The sequence below is a fragment of the Crotalus tigris genome, unplaced genomic scaffold, assembly GCF_016545835.1.
Source record: "Crotalus tigris isolate CLP2741 ecotype Arizona unplaced genomic scaffold, ASM1654583v1 scf7180000017765.3138416, whole genome shotgun sequence".
Classification (NCBI taxonomy): Eukaryota; Metazoa; Chordata; class Lepidosauria; order Squamata; family Viperidae; genus Crotalus; species Crotalus tigris.
This window is the reverse complement of record NW_024096620.1, coordinates 1911694-1929616: the sequence shown is the minus strand read 5'-3', so window position 1 is coordinate 1929616 and position 17923 is coordinate 1911694. Positions and strand designations below refer to the sequence as shown.

The 17923-nt window shown below is 35.8% G+C and overlaps 1 protein-coding gene across 1 annotated transcript; it reads right to left on the bottom strand.

The window, feature by feature from the left end:
- Nucleotides 1-193: 193 nt before the first annotated feature.
- LOC120307146 (serum paraoxonase/arylesterase 2-like) lies at nt 194-17073 on the bottom strand. The gene is made up of 9 exons (XM_039341474.1): nt 16813-17073; nt 12628-12698; nt 9815-9870; nt 7956-8121; nt 7009-7135; nt 4997-5200; nt 3866-3947; nt 2051-2179; nt 194-998 (listed from the first exon to the last, which is right to left on the bottom strand). The coding sequence occupies exons 1-9, from the start codon at nt 16887-16889 to the stop codon at nt 840-842; spliced, it is 1071 nt and encodes a 356-aa protein (XP_039197408.1). The 5' UTR covers nt 16890-17073; the 3' UTR covers nt 194-839.
- Nucleotides 17074-17923: the final 850 nt, after the last annotated feature.

Here is a 17923-nt window from a genome sequence, read left to right as displayed (position 1 = left end):
TAGTGCAAACTGCCATCACTGTTTCTGGGTGGAAATGGTTTGAATATGTCTTGAATGAGGAATACTGGAGAAACATAATTGATTTGATCCCATCTGTTTCAGCAAGCAAGATAAGAGGTATTGTGAGCCTGAAACTAATGAAACTATATTTGCTATAGTTTGGAAACAGCGAGAAATAAATAAAGGCAAGTGGAATATTTATTTATTTATTATTTATTTATTAAATGCTTATGTTGCCCATCTCACCAATACAGTGATTATGGGTGGTTTACAAAAAGTAAAAAGATAAATATAAAAACAATTTCAATTTTTAAAAGCTATATAAAAAACTGGAACCCAGACGTTGGATGGCATGGGGGTAAGATCTTCTTAACCATTCAACCATACCCAGTATCCTTCTTTGGGGCCCCAAGACAACCAGCAAAATCAGGTTTAAATACCTCTGGAAGGCCAAAAGGCAGGGGCAAATTGGGGCAAGACAGTTCCTCAAATATGACAGGAATATGTGCCGGATCTCTGATATTTTGGGGAACTACTAGATAGATGTGGTTATACTTATAACTTTTAGATAAATGGACTGGCTAACATGAATTTGAAACCTGAGTTAATCAGGTTTTTCTCCATCAAATTAGTAATCCAATACAGAATTATCAGTAACAGCAGGTAAATTTTGAGATTATATCATTCTATAGACTTATTTGAGTACTACATTTTTTTTTTAGTTTTTGTTGTAATGCAGGTCAAAGTTTACTATGATGGACCCATATGTGTCAGAAAGGTTGGGTCAGATTTCAGTGACAATGACTTTTTCAACTGAGACAAAGCTCATGATGTGCCAATTACAGATGGCAAAAAAGGGCTTTCTGAAACACAGTGCCAATGATGAGATGCCTGCCATACATGACAGCAACTGAACTTGCTTGAATTATTGTGCCATCATCCACATACACTTGAGTGATTTTAGGTTTGTCAGAAAGAATATTTTTGACAAGAAGAACCTGGAAGAAATCAAACAGAAATCAATTAGCTAGTCTCTTGCATAAAACTTTGGCTAATGAGAATCCTGCTAGAACTTCCCATTCTTCTATGCGTCCTATTTAAAAAAATAATTAAGGAACACCAGAAGACTAAATAAATAAAATAAAAATAAACGTGTTTTATATAGATGCTCTACTAGAATGACTTACAAAAATAACAACTTAGTTTCAAAACATCTCAGTTGTGATCTCTTACTTCACTGTAAAAGAGGTTTTCATGTTTCTCATCTATGTTTCATGATGTTAATCCTTGACTTATGACTGAAATTGAGCCTGCAATTTTGTAAGTCATGACGGTCATAAAGTGGGTCACTCACTAAATGACTGCTCTAGATTTTATAATCTTTTTTCGTGATGCTTGTTAAACAGATGTGGCCGTCATTAAGCAAACCCATTGTTTGCTATGGGACATTAGTTGCTAGAAACTGAAAGTAAATGCTGGTTTCTGGCAAAAATGTCTGAGTTCCTGAATTCTGGTAATGTCTGATATAGTTGGTATGATGCCTATGCTTCAGAATGTATTCCTTTTTAAGAACAAAATCAATGAATTATTTGGTAATGCAGTCCAATTTTATTTAGTGTACTTAGAGATATCCAGGACTAGTGACCACAATGTTCTTGGCAAATCATCCATAGTATTTCAATAAAGGAAACTCTTGCAATTCTTCAAGAGTCCAACTCTTCTGAAATGTTTCTTGTTCTATTTAAAAGAGCTTTTTTTTTTCAAATAACCTGCAGATTATTTGAATTACTGTAGTTCTTAATTTAGTAACATGGTTATTAAGTGAATCTTCCCCATTGACTTTGCTTATGGATTACATGATCCTGGGACATTGCAACCATCATAAATATGGTAACTGTCTGAATTTTGATCACGTGACTATAGGGATGTGAAAAATGTCATAAAACAGTCATTAAAATGAACTGTTGTGAGGACTACCTTATTCACCCTGGTTGAAAAATTATTATATAGATATAAAGTGCTTTGTCAAAAATAATCCTTACTAACTTACCTCTGAGCCAGGAGGATTCTTTGGATCATAAGAAATGAGTTTTGCAGCATTTGGATGACATCCTAACCAAAGATCTCCATTAATACGGTCAACTGATATGTTGTCAAGGATAGTGTCCAATTTTAGGACCTACAATGAACAAAAATAAAATTATGTCCCTTCAACTACAAAGAAAATACAAGACATTTGCTGCAATTAAGCAGAACCACATTTCATTAGGAGCCCATAACAAAAGTCCACTTACATATCTGTATTAGAATTAGGCAGCTGTTTCTGTTCCTAAGTCAGACTTCTGAGCCATGAAGCCCATGGAAAAGACACCAGCAGCTCATGGTATCAACTCCAATCTCAGTTTCCTTCAACACAGGCCAAGGCTCTTAGTAGTATCTAGGGAATCAAATGTTCCCTATCTCTGATATAGCTCTATAATTTCTTCTTTGATTGCTAAAATTTTTCAGTCCCAGTATGAAAAGTAATGGAAAATCATTCAAAACAATATATTATCTTTAGTCAAAGCAACCAAGACAATATATTACATATGAGTCTTGTGTACTATTACATAATCCCAACCTATTGTTCTAATTGCTACACTTACTTGTTGGGAAATTAATATTTCAAGTGAAAGGGACATGCCTATTTCGTTGACACATTTGTTTACTACATACATTATATTTCTAAACGATTTATAAGCAAATCTAACGATATATGAGACCATTTTGACACAAGACAAACCAAATAAATTACAACAATTTGAGTGGCTGAAGAATCAAAGATATGTTCAGAACCTGCTTAAAAACCAACAAAGGAATTGGTGTTTCTAACACATGCAAAGTGTTTAGATGTGATAATAGCAAAACCCTAACCCCCGGGCTTCTGTTAAGCGAACTCAGTGGACATTTCCAGATTTATTTAAATGTTTTTTCACCCTGCCCATGAGAAATAGTGATATGCAGAAGAAGCTTGTTCAAGTAGCTCATGACCAAGCCACTAACAGCTTAATCAATCTAATTTAGCACTAAGCCTAGAAACAAAATGAAATTGAATTGTACTTTAGTAGTTCGTGACTACTTTAGAAACAGTGCAACTTATGCATTGTGAACCAAACGAAGTTACTGGACTGCACATCAAGTTAATCATACATAAGGTGCAATGCAATAGTCAAGACTAGGAGGAGATCAGCTTTTTGAAAGATAATTCTCAAAGATAATATAACTAATTTGCCAGCTAAAGTAGATAAAAGTTTTAGTATTGATTCCATTTGAAGTAACTCCTTCCCTCTGATAGGTAAATCTAACTTGGTTATATATGAGAACAGAATAGTATCTGCTGGCCAGGTTTCTTCTTTTAAGCAGTCTTTTCCTATGCAGAATATTAGTATGAGCCAAACTTTAGTTATTTCAGACAATGCATTTCTCTCTACTCCAACTAATATTAGTGCTCAGAATTTTATCCATTTTTTCCCTTATTCTAATACCATCTTCCTGTAGTTCCAGCTAATAACATAGGCTTTCAGAAAATATCTATCCTTCCTAAATGGCCCTGACTGATAAATCCTTCTTGTCCTAAAGGCCCAATTCTATTAGTGATACTGAATTACCAGTATTAACGTCCGATTGGCATATGTCATAAACTTACCAAACACCAACAGTAATAATTCATTAGAATTAACAGAAGACACATATTCACAAAAATATATAAGATAGCAGAGTGCTTAAGTTAAAAAAAATATTCAAGATCTAACTTTTGTTTCAGATATAAAGAATACCTGAATAAGTTATTCAATCTTTGATTTATACCAAAGAGAACCAAACTTACCTTCACAGGAGATAAATTCATATTAGCCATCTTTTGAAAGACATGGATGCTATGATCCAAAATATCAGCAACGTAGACAAATCTTGAAATGACATATTGTTAATTTTACTTATGCTATTTGTAAACTATTTGTCCTTACTTCCATCTCCACTTTCCCAGAATATATGGAAAAAATAATCAATTAAAAAGAATCTGATAAAATGACCAACTATAAAACCATTTGGTATAAAGGGGTTGGAGGGCTGATGGGGTTGAGAAGAGCCTTTTCCAATTTGGCCCCTGCTCGGTGGAATGTTCTATTATCGTACTTCTATATTTTTAGTGAATTCTTATCACAAGATATTTTAAAGTGGTTCTTAAAACAAATTTTATTTCATTAATACCACTCTTTTCTTTTAAGTAAGTCTTTCCTAACTTGATCATGTTGAGTCAAGATTACAGAAGTTGTAATTCAATATATTTAGAAGGCTACAAGTTGCACTAGATTAGGAAAACCATCCAACTACATTTCTAGCCTTTTCCACAAAACAGCATTTTTTTAAATAAGAGATTAATTTTGAGGAACAAAATTTATTGCCTTAGTTCAGTGATTCTCAACCTTTCTAATGCCGTGACCCCATAATACAGTTCCCCATGTTGTGGTGACCCCCAAGTGGGTGTGGCCACCAATAAGAGGGAGTAGGACAGCTAGGGAAAAGGGAAAAAAATGGCGGACAGCATGGTTTGGTGACCCCCCGTGAAATGGTCATTCGACCCCAAATGGGGTCCCGACCCACAGGTTGAGAACCACTGCCTTAGTTTAACTAACCTAAACCACAACAGATAGCATTACTAGTCAACTTTTACTGATCTTAATATAGTTAAACAGGATCCTAGACTAGAATCTCGGAGTGATTAAAAATTAGAAAGATGAGGGGGAAAACCCTAGAATCAGGCAAGGGTATGTCATTTACTTATTACTGACAATAAAACAGTGATGTGCCAATACGATTGTCAGGAGGCAACACAGATTAGATTTTTTTTAAGCTTCTCCCCACCTCAATTATATTATGTGTTCTCAAACCCAATGATAAAAGCCTAATGTCATAAAGAACTAAATTAAGGAAAAACTGAGTTAAAAAAGAAACTTACTTCCCATCTGGTGAAATATTAATGCCATTGGCACTGTAAAATCCTGATGCTACTTCTTTAACTTTCTTTGGGCTATAGTATATAACATTTGTCCAGCTCAAACCCCAAAACATCTCCACATATATAAAGACAGTATCTGATCGGAAATAATGGTCATTGGTGGCATAGAAATTCTCAGGGCCCACAGCAAGAACATCGTTGATACTATGACAAAAATGAAAAATATAAAACATAACATTATAACACTGATGTTGCATTAGTTGCTTTCTAAAATTTATTATGAAATTTGTAAAATTGCTCCCAAACTATTTTGGGCTCTAAACACAGACCTTAAGAACACAGATCTGTTTGATAGGCTCTATCTGACTTTGTGGTCTGCAGAAAAAATATTTAAGAGTAAATAATGTTACAAAAGATAAGCCCCGAACTATTTTGTGCTCTAAACATCCATCGAGTGTCCAAATGAATAAATTCCCCAAAATCGTAAAGGTGAAATTGACCGTAATAATCTATGAAGAAAACATTGTCCTCTGTTATAAATTCTGTCTCTTTGAGGATGGTGGTAGAATATAACATAAAGGAGATGCTTTCAACATGACAACAGAAATTTGACAACACTGAGTAGGGCAGGCATGTTGTGAATATTTCCATAATGGCCTTGAATCTTAGCTTCTCACTTTTTATTGGGCAATTAGTTAATACATCCACTCGTTTTAGCCCTGCCCTATTCAGCATCATTTGGAAGTTTTACGTATGCTTATTTTCTGTAACACTACATATTCCTAAGTAATTGATTTCTACAATATGCAATTTGCTTTAGATTCACATTGCAGCAAATAAAGAATCAACTTGATTCTTACTTTATCTTACAGTATCTATCAGTTCTACAAACTTTTTATTTTTTGACTTTCTATGCACCTTATTGAAATGTACTAGCATTAAAATTATATTGTATTGTATTGAATACCTTTTATTTTCATAGCCTTGAAAACCTGACTCTTTACCCAGATCTCTGGTGAGAGATTGAACTCTCACTTTATCAATATTTCCATCTTTTATATTTTTTATGTTTTATTGATTTTATTGAAATTTGTTTGATTGCTATGAGCTGTCATGAGTCATTGGGAAATGTACAAACTTAATTATTAATTATGATAATAGTGCTAAGTATAGAATCAAGATTTTCTTGGATATATACTGTACAATCATATTGCCAAAGGCAGGTACAGCCTAAGATTGGGCTACCTTAGCAGATCCTTATTTCCTGAGCTCTCCTCTTCCAAAATTCTTCTCTTGTATTTCTAGCTCCAAGCACAGAGACACATGAAGCTAAAAAGCTAATAGACTTAATTAGTTCCATTCTCTGCATGAAGGCAGTAATCTTCAGCACTTCCAGTTGCATTTCAGCAGCAAAAATGGTGGGTCCATCTGACCTGTGGGCTAGAGATTCTCCATTCTTAGGATATGGAATGGAGTAAGCATTTGACTGTTAAGTTACTAATAAGAAATATTTTGTAAGCCATCCAGAGTCAACTTGTAGGGGAGATGGAAGGCACAGAATTTTAATAATTAAAATAATAAAATAAAATACCGCAAAATACAAAAAGCAAAACTGTTTAAGTCAACTGGTGCTCTCCAAATGGAATACAGCATTGTGGAAAGTTGTCTAAACTCATTCTAGTTCTGATAATGCTATCTTTTTTTATTTCTGCTTCCTAATTTTTAATTAAAAAGGGCACAGACATAGTTAAAACAAGAATGATTTCACAAAGTTAAGCATATATGAAGAAGTAAGATAAGCAATATTAGTTAAACTAGATTTAGCTAAGTTTCTTTTTCTTTTGTTTATTTCACTTTAATTTCCTTGGATTAGTTTTTTTTAACAGAAGAGCATGATGCATTTATCTATTTCACGTCACATCATTCCATATCCCTTTCAATCCCCTTTTCCATTTACCCTCTACTTTTCAAATCACAAACACAAACCTCAAATATATTTTTTTGTAATATACCTTGTTAAGAGCTCGTGTGTGACAGTTCTTAAGTACAGCAAATATTTTTCATCCTGAAAAAATTTAAATATCTCCACTGCTGACTTGCCTTCTGGATGATTTACCACAAAGAGATATATGCTATCATCTAGAGAAAATGAATATTTGAGCAATATTAATGCAAGTTACAATGATAACATAAACACATAACTGTCAGCGTTTCATTCACCTAATCATCAACTACTGTAATGGATATAAATAATTTCTTCTTTTTTTCTTATGCTGCTCTAAATCTCTTCTACCTTTATATTACTGACCATAGACCACCATTTTTTTTTAAAAAATACCCTTAATTTTTTTTCTGAAATATGCACAACGTATCAGTAGGCATATCATAATTGTCTTCTGGGTTTCTGGTTGTAAGCCATTACAGTCATAAATTTTGGCACCTATCTATTTGGACCTGAAGTTATAACACTTTGGTGGCAATTTTTAAGTGAATCACTGCAGTAATTAAGCAAATCTGTGGTGGTTAAGCAAATGCTGCAGTTGTAAATGTAAACTCATGCTTCTGAACAATTTTTTTTTTTTTTGCTAGAAACTGGAAAAAAACTTGCAAATCACAGTCACATGACCATAGGGCATGTTGTAAAGACAAATCGATTGCCAAGTACTCAAAATGCAGTTATATGACCATGAGAGAGTGGGGTGGCAGGACATTTTACCATGGCCAGAAGTGCATTATGGGCCATAAAGCACCTGTTCCAGGTCCATCTTAATTTCAAACAGTTGTTGAGCGACTGTTTGCAAGCTGAGGACTATCTGTAGCAGATATATGCAATCAGAAATATTTTGCCCATACTTTTGGCAAACCCAAAATCGTGATTACCAACCAAAGCTAACTCTAATCAACTCAAGCTGAAAAGTTAATATGAAGAAAATTAGGGCCATGCAATAACTTTGCTTACTCTTCTCCATATAAAAACTGATCCCATGAGGATTAAAAGAATCCAGATCAAATCCACCTTCAATCCTCAATTCAACAGGACGAGGACTTTCTGCATTTAGATCCAGCAGTAAGATCTGTCCTCCTTTATGAGGTTCAAAGGTTTTCAAACCAGGATATTTCAGACCCTTGAAATTGAAATGAAAGAATATTTATCCAGTGACAATCAATATTCTATCAAATTGCTGAGATTAATGATTTCCCATGTGTTTTGAAACCTTTTACCTGAAGCACAGCAAAAATGAATGCAAAGTCCAGAGGCATTTTGCAATAGTTCAGTTGATATTGCTCTTTCCCAGGTAGTCTAATTACAAATAGGACATGTTCTGGTAACCTTATATTTAGGTTACTGTAATGTAATCAAACCTAGCAAAATAATTGTTTCCCCCGGATTTTCTTAATTCAGAACAATGCTCAATTTTCCCCAAATCCATTTTTATTTATGATTGCTACGATTTACTGGAGTATAACATACAATGTGACACCAATTCATATTTTCTGATTTATTTATCATTATTAATACTCATACAATCTCTTCCACTAGACCATACCTCTTTCATTCAGGAATATGTTTCTCCTTAATTTCTTAGGCATACAAATATTTTAATACATTTATTTCATTCATTTGTTCATGTCAGTTAACTATTATCCTCTTAGAAGTTACAGTTTTCTATATGACAATAGTTATCAAAACTGCCAATTACCAAAGCCTTAATCAATTGAGACTTTCACATAATCTAAAAGAAAGTGATCCCTAAATTATTAGCCACAAATATGTTTATATCACATGCAGCAAACTTTGAAAAATGTTAAGTATTGAGAGTTTTGACCCATTCTGGCTGGTGAAAAGTGCAATCAAAGCCAATTTTGCTCCAAGCTGCTCCCATTATTTATACAAGCTAGGATATCTACAGACTATTGTACCTTATTTTTCTATTCTCTAGCTCTTCAATAAATATTATTCTTACAAATTTATAATTTATAAATTTATAATTTATATTATTTTTACCTTTTTTCATCATTATTTGGAGTGTACAGAAAGAACCTTCCTGACAGTGAGAACAATTAATCAGTGGAACAGCCTGTCTCCAGAAGCAGTAAATGCTCCAACACTGGAAGTTTTTAAGAAGAGACTGGAAAGCCATTTGTCTGAAATGGTGTAGGGTTTCCTGCCTGAGCAGGGGGTTGGACTAAATGACCTCCAAGGTCCCTTCCAACTTTACTACTATTACTATTACTAAAATGATCCACACAGAATGATCATAGTTGCTGAAAATGTGGGTAAATGAAATTCCAGTATTCTTATAGAATTTCTTTAGTGTCTAATATTTTACTTCCATATAGTGCACCAAATAAATGCTGCATTTATTTGTCCCAATAGACTATTTTGTCACGGCAGTTGGTGTTATAGTGGAACACTCCATGAATTATTTGCAGGCTGACTAATTTGAGGCTTCCAAAACTCTGGGAATTCCTTCCACCAAAGGAATTTGATGCTATCATTTTTAACAGAATAAGAATGTTGGAAGGTCTTCTAGTCTAACCTCCTATACCATCTCAGAAAAAAAATGATATAGAGAAATAAATAAAATAAAATAATAAAATAAAATTCAGCTGTGGCCTCCTGCCTATATATTTATCTTGGCTCCACCTACTGCTTAGAACTTGGGTCATCCAAGTTAAGCGCAGAGAGGCAACCCAAGGAACCTGATGATTATCAGAAAATTGAATGATTTAACCCATTCTGATAACCTTAAAGTTAATCCACAACGGGCACAACATAGGAGGAATAGGGGGAAATCAAGAACAATGACAGCTTACAGAGCTGATGAAAGCCAACCCATTAGGAAGTACATCAATATCCTCTGCACCATTGTCTGCAAATAAAAAAGAGTGTTTTATTAGTGATATTCAAATGAAGTCCTAACACAGGGGAGAATATAGTTCCAGGTAGTCCACAAAGGAACCTAAATTTTACGTTGCTAAGTGAGTCAGTTGTTAAAGTGAGTTTGCCCCATTTTATGACCATTGTTGCCACAGTTAAGTGAATCACTGCAGTTGGTAAGTTACTAACATAATTGTTAAGTGAATCTCTCTTCCCCATTGACTTTGCTTGTCAGTAGGTCACAAAAGGTGGATCATATGACCCCACGGCACTGCAATTGTCATAAATATGAAACAATTGCCAAGCATCTGAATTTTGATCACATGACCATGAGGATGCTGCAAGGCTCGTAAGTGTGAAAAACTGTCTCATTTTTTTCTGTGCTGTTGTAACTTTGAATGGTCACTAAATGAATTGCTATAAGTTGAGAACTAGCTTTACTGAAACCAGAGCATGACTGCCACTGTCTGACAATAGGACTAAATGCCACTTCTACTTCTATTTCAAACATTTTTTCCTTTACTGTCTCCCTCACAAAGTTGTCACTGCAAGACATCCTCTGTGTAAGACATTATAGGAGAGATGGATCATTAGGTTGTGCAATAAGCAGCCTTACAGCCAAATCTTTACAATACTCCATTTAAAAATATCTTAGAGCAGGACCTTGGACTGACATCCATTTGAGAGTGATAAACCAGGTGTTGCCTCACTTCTAGGAATCATTAAAATCTGAGTGGATGGAGAACAGTAGGATGACAAGAGGCAAAGTCAAAGATTCATGCTTGTACACAATATTCCTTCCAATTCCTCTATTTTGAACGTAGCTATTCACTCCTGCCAACCTCAGAAGACTGGGACTATGCATAAAGCTGTGAATAGACAGCCAATGGATTAAAGTAAAAACACAATTCAGTGTCCTGCCTTCTGAGCTATTCTGACTCCTGGAATAACAAATATCTCATCATATCTGCTCTATGCAGGAAGTAGGGGAAAAAATGCTAGGTCCTATTCCATTCCACGCTATATGCATGTGTTTATCTTTGCTCAGTAAAGTATTTATTAACTATACAGATACCGATATTGTAGTACTTTGAATTATTAATGATCCCTGAGGAACTAAATTATCATTTTAATATAGTTTGGTGTCTTTCAGTTATAACTGTGGCCAAGGCTGGATGGGCCTGCTGACCCATATTTGTTTTTTCATGGTATCTCTTTGTCGTTGCTAAAGCCATATGCCAGCAATTAAGCATTTTAATAACAAGTAGTTAAATATACAGGAGGGGAAAACTCTTCCAGAAGAATACTTACATCTCCCAATGCAGTCAATTAAATCAGCTGATCTTGTCCACTCTTTTCAAGAATATCACAGCCTCCTTCTCCACTCCCAATTACTCATTTCTCTGCTGCAAGAAAAACTTCACTCTTTTGAAAAGTGTGATTGTTATCTGCAGAGACAGAGAACTATCCAAGGTAAGTTCCCTTATCTGCAATCAAAGGCTGAAAAAATTCTGTTGCTATAGAGATCCTGCAGAATAAGCAAAGGCCACAAGGAACGTTCACTCTGTTTAATCTTTGCCTGGGAAAGATACATCTTCTGAAGCCCTGCTTCATCTTTCCAGGGTGGTGCTTGTTTTGCATTGTTATCTGAAGGCCACATAAGCCATTTATTCTGTGCAGACACTTTTTTCCCTTTTTGGTTTTGTGTTCTGCAATGCCCAACTATAGAAGCCATACAAGGTGCATGATCTTGCCCGGGCAGTAAGCTTTCAATTTTTACTAAAAGCATGGCAAGTCAAAATGTTCAAAAATAGCTCAGTTTTACTATTAGTAAGAATAATTGCAGGTAATTCTTGACTTATGACCATTTGTTTAATAATTGTTCAAATTTATCACAATACCGAAGAAAGTGACTTACCACGAGTCCTTGCACTTATGACCAGCAACCAGTCACATGACACCAGTACATTGTAATTGTTTTAAATACCTGCCAGTTGCCAAGCGCCTGAATTTTTTGATTCGGTGTATTACAGTGTACTGGGGTCACGTGATCAAGACCTTTCCATGAAGCTTCTAGGCAGCAAAGTCAATGAGAAGCTGAATTCACTTAACAAATGTGTAATTCATTTAATGACCACAGGAAAAGTTGTAAAATCAGTTGTGACTCACTTAACAAGTGCATCAGTTAATGACAGAAGTTCCAGTCCCAGTTATGGTCCTAAGCCAAGGACTACCTATACTTTAGACACAGGCTGCTGCTTACCAGAATAGCAGTCCATTTCCATATTTCCAATGCCTGAAGAGTCACACAAGCACTGATTGAAACAATACTAATTCAGAAAGTGGTTTGCTGAATGTTAGTTTAGTGTTATAAATATTTAGTTGGTCTGATTTGTATATAACTCCTGACTTAGCATCATCTTTAAATTGAAGATTGATTTCAGAGAACTGGTTTCAAATCTATAGTCAGCCAGAAAGCTCACAGAGGGATTTTATGCTTTGTCTGATTTTTCACAAATGATAGCTATGAGGAAATATTAGTGGGGGATGTTTCCCCTGCATTTTACTCTTTTCCTCTGTGCAGAAATCTTTGATTAAAAATATAGTAAACATCTAACTGTATAGAAAGCAGAGCAACTATGTGCTTTCTTCAGCAAATATATGACCAGCTATTGATGAGTTGTCAAAGTTTCCTGCACATGTATGCAATTATTCTGCATAAGCAACAACAAAGATGCCACAGACATACCAATTCCTGGTATGAGTTCACAGTTAGGAAGGCGCTTGGGAACCAGTTCTCGGGTGGCAAACAGCCTCTGCCTGCAAGGAAAAGTGATAAACATGCCATGCTCAATAAAATGGACAAATAAAATTGGACAATGCACCACACAGCAAATGGAAAACTACTTTTACTTGAGATTGCCTATCATGACAGAATCTTGCAAGTTTTGTTCTGTACCTCTTCCTTATAGTTCAGTGATTTAGGGAAGTGTTTGCTTGAATCAGGTCAAGCAGAGGGTTAAAACTAGATTCCTCCCATTTTGGGATAAGGCTCAGCTCTCCTTCCTCCTTCTTATATGGGAAAAAAACAAAGTAATCTTATGCACAGAATTCTATTTGCTAAATTAAAATCAAACGAATTAAAACATTCAGAATAAAAAAAAAACAGACAGAAAGTTCAGTAATGCTCAACCTTATATATAACTAACCAAATAGTATGAAAGGGAAAAAAAAGCATGAAAGCTTTTAGTATTAGTATTAACATTACAAATTAAAGCCATTGGAATTCTCAGTGCAAGTGAATAGTTCATTTTGTTCATCTTGTGCTGGGGCTCCCTCCTGTGGCAAAAAGAAAAAAAAATATTAAAAGAGTTAAAAAAAGATCTGGTGCTTTTTAAAATGATTTTGAAAGTTAATTTCAACCAAATCAAAACAGTTGTCTGACTGGAAGCAAATTTATTTTTTTCCTAATGATTCCTTTTATCTCTCAGCAACACAACTACATTACATTTTTTGGCTTTTTTTTAAATAGACTATACTTTGCTAATTTTTTAAAAATGATATTCTATTTGTTTCCTATTAATACACTCTGGGGATTACCTCTCATCATGAGCACAATTAATGCTCTTTGTCTAATAATATTAACTCAATAAAACAGCCTTTGCCATTTTCTCTATAATCTGCAACAAAAGATAGGTTACGTTTGCTTTTTGAGTGACATGGCTTTTGACTGTGACAATTGTGCATTTATCTCTTTTGCTCCCTCCTACCCTTAAATATGCAATATTTGTAGTACAGTGGTGTATTAAACAGAAGACTACATTTGGAGATGGTAGAAAAGGAAATATACTTATTAAACACATCAAACTCAATATTTTTTTCAGGGCATTCAGCTGGGGAAGTATCAACATTGCATTTAGCTTTGGAGATATATTTGGCTCCTTTCCTTTATATATTTGTCACCAATCAACAGAGTGGAATGTTTTATTTGTTTTCATACAACACAAGCTGGAAGGAATACTTTTTTGCTGTCAATTCCAAGTTTGGCTTTTGGGAGGGAAGTGCACAAAAAGAATCCCACAATTAAATGATGCTGTATCTGGGGGACATACAACTGCAAGCAATTGACATCTCAACCCTGAGTTCATGTCACTGAATCTGTAATTGAAGAAATGCTCCACCAGAAATGGCAGCCTTGTGCCTGAAGAGGCACTCTTGTTTCCTGGGGAAGGAATGTCCAACTTGGCCTCTCTCCCAGATCCTGGGATCTTGCTGTAGCTGCAAACCAGCATCATTAGGAAAAGGAATCCAAACTCTGGAAGATAGTCGAGGTTTGCAAAAATGGTTAGCAAAGAAATATTGGAAAAAGTTTAAGCATTATTTTCTTTACATTTGTGTTTTTGTGTTTGTGTTTGTGTGTGTGTGTAAAAGACACACATGGAGGCAAGAGTCTGAAGAGGTAGGATAGGGCAGTCCGTTTTTGGCTAGCAAGTGAGCACTACTAGGCTAACAAGTTTTCTATGATCAGCTACTGGTCAGAAAACGATTAGCTGGCAGCTCTTTGTGAATTCAAGACCTCAGCAACTTTATGATGCTTTGACTTCAATTTCCAGAATTCCCTAGCCAGCATTAGCTGGGGAAATCTGGGAGCTAAAGTCTATTTATCTTAAGGTTGGGAAACATTGCTAAACAATCATGTTATCAGTTCTGTGCTCATAGTATTCTGATATCTGAATATATCTGTCAGAACATCCCAGATCAATCTCAGAAGCATTTCAAATTGGATTCAAGGGGTTAGGAGACAGAAAAACTGGTTCTCCAAAAAAAAAAAAAAAAAAAAAAAGGCCTTACTGTATTAAGCTATCTTTTTGTAAACAGTATTTACAAAACTTTAAACAGCAAAATAAAATCCTTTAAATACATAAAAGTTAGGATGCTATTTGCTATTCAAGCATTAATATTAAATTACTACAGAGTGTCCTCTATAGATAAGAAACATTTTAAATGAAAGTTATAGCAGTCCTCTGTCTAATTAGCTGCTAATTAGCAGACTGATCTGCCCCTTAGAGTACACTAAAACAGCTTTTCCCCATTGGCTATCTTGTCTATTTGTTAGACTAAATCTCCCATTATCCCCAGCCAAAATAATTATCTGGCCAGAAAAAGCTGCTCTTCAGGCATAGTTGTACAATTAAAAACTGCAAGCCATTCCTTCTTGTAAGCAAGTAACAATTCCCCACTCTGGGTCATAGGGCTTATGACAGCTGAAGCCCAACCCATGTAAAAAGTAAAGATGGGAAATGCCAGCTATTCCACTCTGATAAATGAAATGGTGCAAGGAGAACCACATATCAATAAACCACATCTGTAGCAGTCTCACATGCTCAGGGTTGTGCTTGCATGCGAGTGGCTGCATGCTTCTTTTTCTTCATTTGATAGACAATCTTGCTGGATGATCTAGCAGAGATCAGACATGATAGAATTCATTAGCAATTGCACTTTTCAATAATCAGGAATATATATGAACATGCATGCATTCAGCCTTCTTGACAAGATAGCAAGAATTTTAATAATTATTCCTTTATAAACTTGTACAAAACCTGTATAATATTGCATTAGTCATAAACAAAAACTTGTTAATTTCAGGTCATTTTTGCAAAGGCACAATATTCCTGCTTATTGGGAACAAAATTTTGAAACAGCCAACATAGTCTGGGTTAAAGTAGCAAACAGAGAAGTGCAGACAGGAGCTCACCAAGAAATTGGAATAGAGTGATTCTTCCTACCAAATCCGGGGAAAAAATTGGGGGAAAAGAATACTTCAATTCTCAAAGGAAAAGCAAGACATAAATATAATTCTGAATTATGCAGTCGAAAGCTACACCCTTGAGCTGGTTGTAGCAGGGATGAGATACTTTGAAATCACCTCTCAGAATTACTCAAGGAAAAAAAATTACAAAATTCACCCAGCATCAAGTCACTGTTGCAAAATAAAAAGTGTATCCGTGCTGCTACTGTTTCCCCATCCCAATTCCTCAAAAGCAAACTGAAGACAATCCTTGATCTTCATTTCTGCCAAAGTCAAAATGTGAAAAGCAAAGAACATTACATAGGCACTCCCCCACCCAAAGTGCTATAGAACAAAACTGCAGTGGTTAAAAAAAATCACTCAGCTTCATATCCTCTAAACATAAAATGATTTTTGTGTTACACAGGAGCAGCTTCCACAACGGGATGCTGCAAGGGTGATGCAAGATTCACTATAAATGGGGAAACGGACTCCACACAGCCACAGTATTTCAAAGAAACAGCTTTGTTATAGTTTCAGATAGAATATTGTAATGTATATGTTAATATTGAGAAACACTGATGATGATTCCAGGTATAGGAAAGCCACTGCAATTAGAAGGCTGGATTAAAATGATGGATTGCCCAGAACCAAATCCAAACTCACTGGACACTTTAGATTCTTTTTTCATTGATAAACTACTCCCACAAAGTTGTGAGAATAAATAGCAGAACCCAGTGAAGAAAAGTGCACCTGTCTTGTGGTCCTGGAAGAAATACGTGAGTAACCAGGGGGGAAAAGTGCATGTTTATTCCAAGCCATTTGATGTATTAATAATTTCACAGGAAGCCTTTCACCGCATTATTGTACAGACGTATCTTAACTTCTAAGTAAATAAGCACAGAAAACACATAACCAAGACACAAGCATAATATCGCGAAACCAATTGAATTTATCAGAGAGTACCCTTGCCCCTTGTATTCACCAGGCTTCAGCGCTAAAGGCGAAAGAGAAAATAAATAACACCCAATCATATACCTACTCAAATCAAACGGGTGAAAATCGCCAAAATTTGCACGGAGGAACATGCGGAGTCTAGATAATTTCATATCGAAGCAAACCGGTTAAAACCGATGCTATACTTACCGAAATACTATGAACCTCTCCACGATCAAGGCTCCAAAAACGACGAAGACCGTCATCAATAGCATCAGCCTCCTCATGGTTCAGCCTGACTTCGGTACCCACGAGACGAAGACGACCACCCGCCGGCAAGCTCCAGGGAGAAATGTCGTCCCGCGGCTCCCGTTCGGCTTGATAATGAAGAACCAACTCCGGAGAGCCTCCCACCGCCAAGAGATCACCTCAAAGGGGAAACTCCCAAGCTCGTCCGTCTATACCAATCACCACCCAGGTTGGCAGGGCGGAGGCGGGAATTAAAAAGTTTCCTAGAGCCGCTGCGTTCTCCAAGGTAAGGTAAATATGAAGATCTTCTCGAATCATGGTTGTCAGACTCCTAGCGACGATTTGAGACGCATTGACGTAGTTTTCTGAGAAACAACAGTTTCCCTCTATCTTCTACTGGGAGATATTTTTTTTTCCGATTTCCCAGTCTAGTGTGTGGCTCTAGGATTCACTTTTCACACCAAATAATAAACCCAGAACAAAATATATTTTATCATGTGGTATGCAAGCTTTCCTAGAATGTGCTGTAACTTCGATGAGACAACTATCTTATCGATTGAGGTCAAGACAAGATGATCTCCCTGGGTCCCATGTACAGAGACAGCTAAGCTGGCAACTGAAAAGTCCCTCATGAAAATGATAATCCTTCTCTAACAGCTGATTTTCTAGGAGGCTGGGTATTGCAATTACTGAATCCTTTTTTTTTTTTCTGGGCAGATTAGCACTTTTCAAAAGGAGGGCTCAGCTGCAGCCATCTTGCTCTCCAAATTATAAAAGGGCCTTGGAATTGCAATGCTTAAGAATAGTGTTTGTGGAGTAACAACTTCCCATCTTGTTATTTTTAATTTAAGCAATCTTAAAAATTAATTTGGGGAGGACAGGTATCATGCTGAGTGCTGAGGGAGGGGTTTGGCTGCTTTATTGGCTCTTTATTGTGGGCCACATTTTAGGGGGCACAAAAGAGTTCACTGCAGAGAGTCCTGGCCTGAAATGGCCTTGCATCTAACCCCAGCACAAACTTTTCCCATATGTCCCCATGATGTTGCTATCATCTCATCCAGGAAATCTTGAA

Coding starts and splice junctions, on each gene's coding strand:
- LOC120307146 (XM_039341474.1), bottom strand. CDS start 16,889: ATGAGGAGGCTGATGCTATTGATGACGGTCTTCGTCGTTTTTGGAGCC. Junction 9,871..12,627: donor TGAACTCATACCAGGAATTG/GTATGTCTGTGG, acceptor TTTTATTTGCAG/ACAATGGTGCAGAGGATATT. Junction 2,180..3,865: donor TGAATTTATCTCCTGTGAAG/GTAAGTTTGGTT, acceptor TGTTCATTGTAG/GTCCTAAAATTGGACACTAT.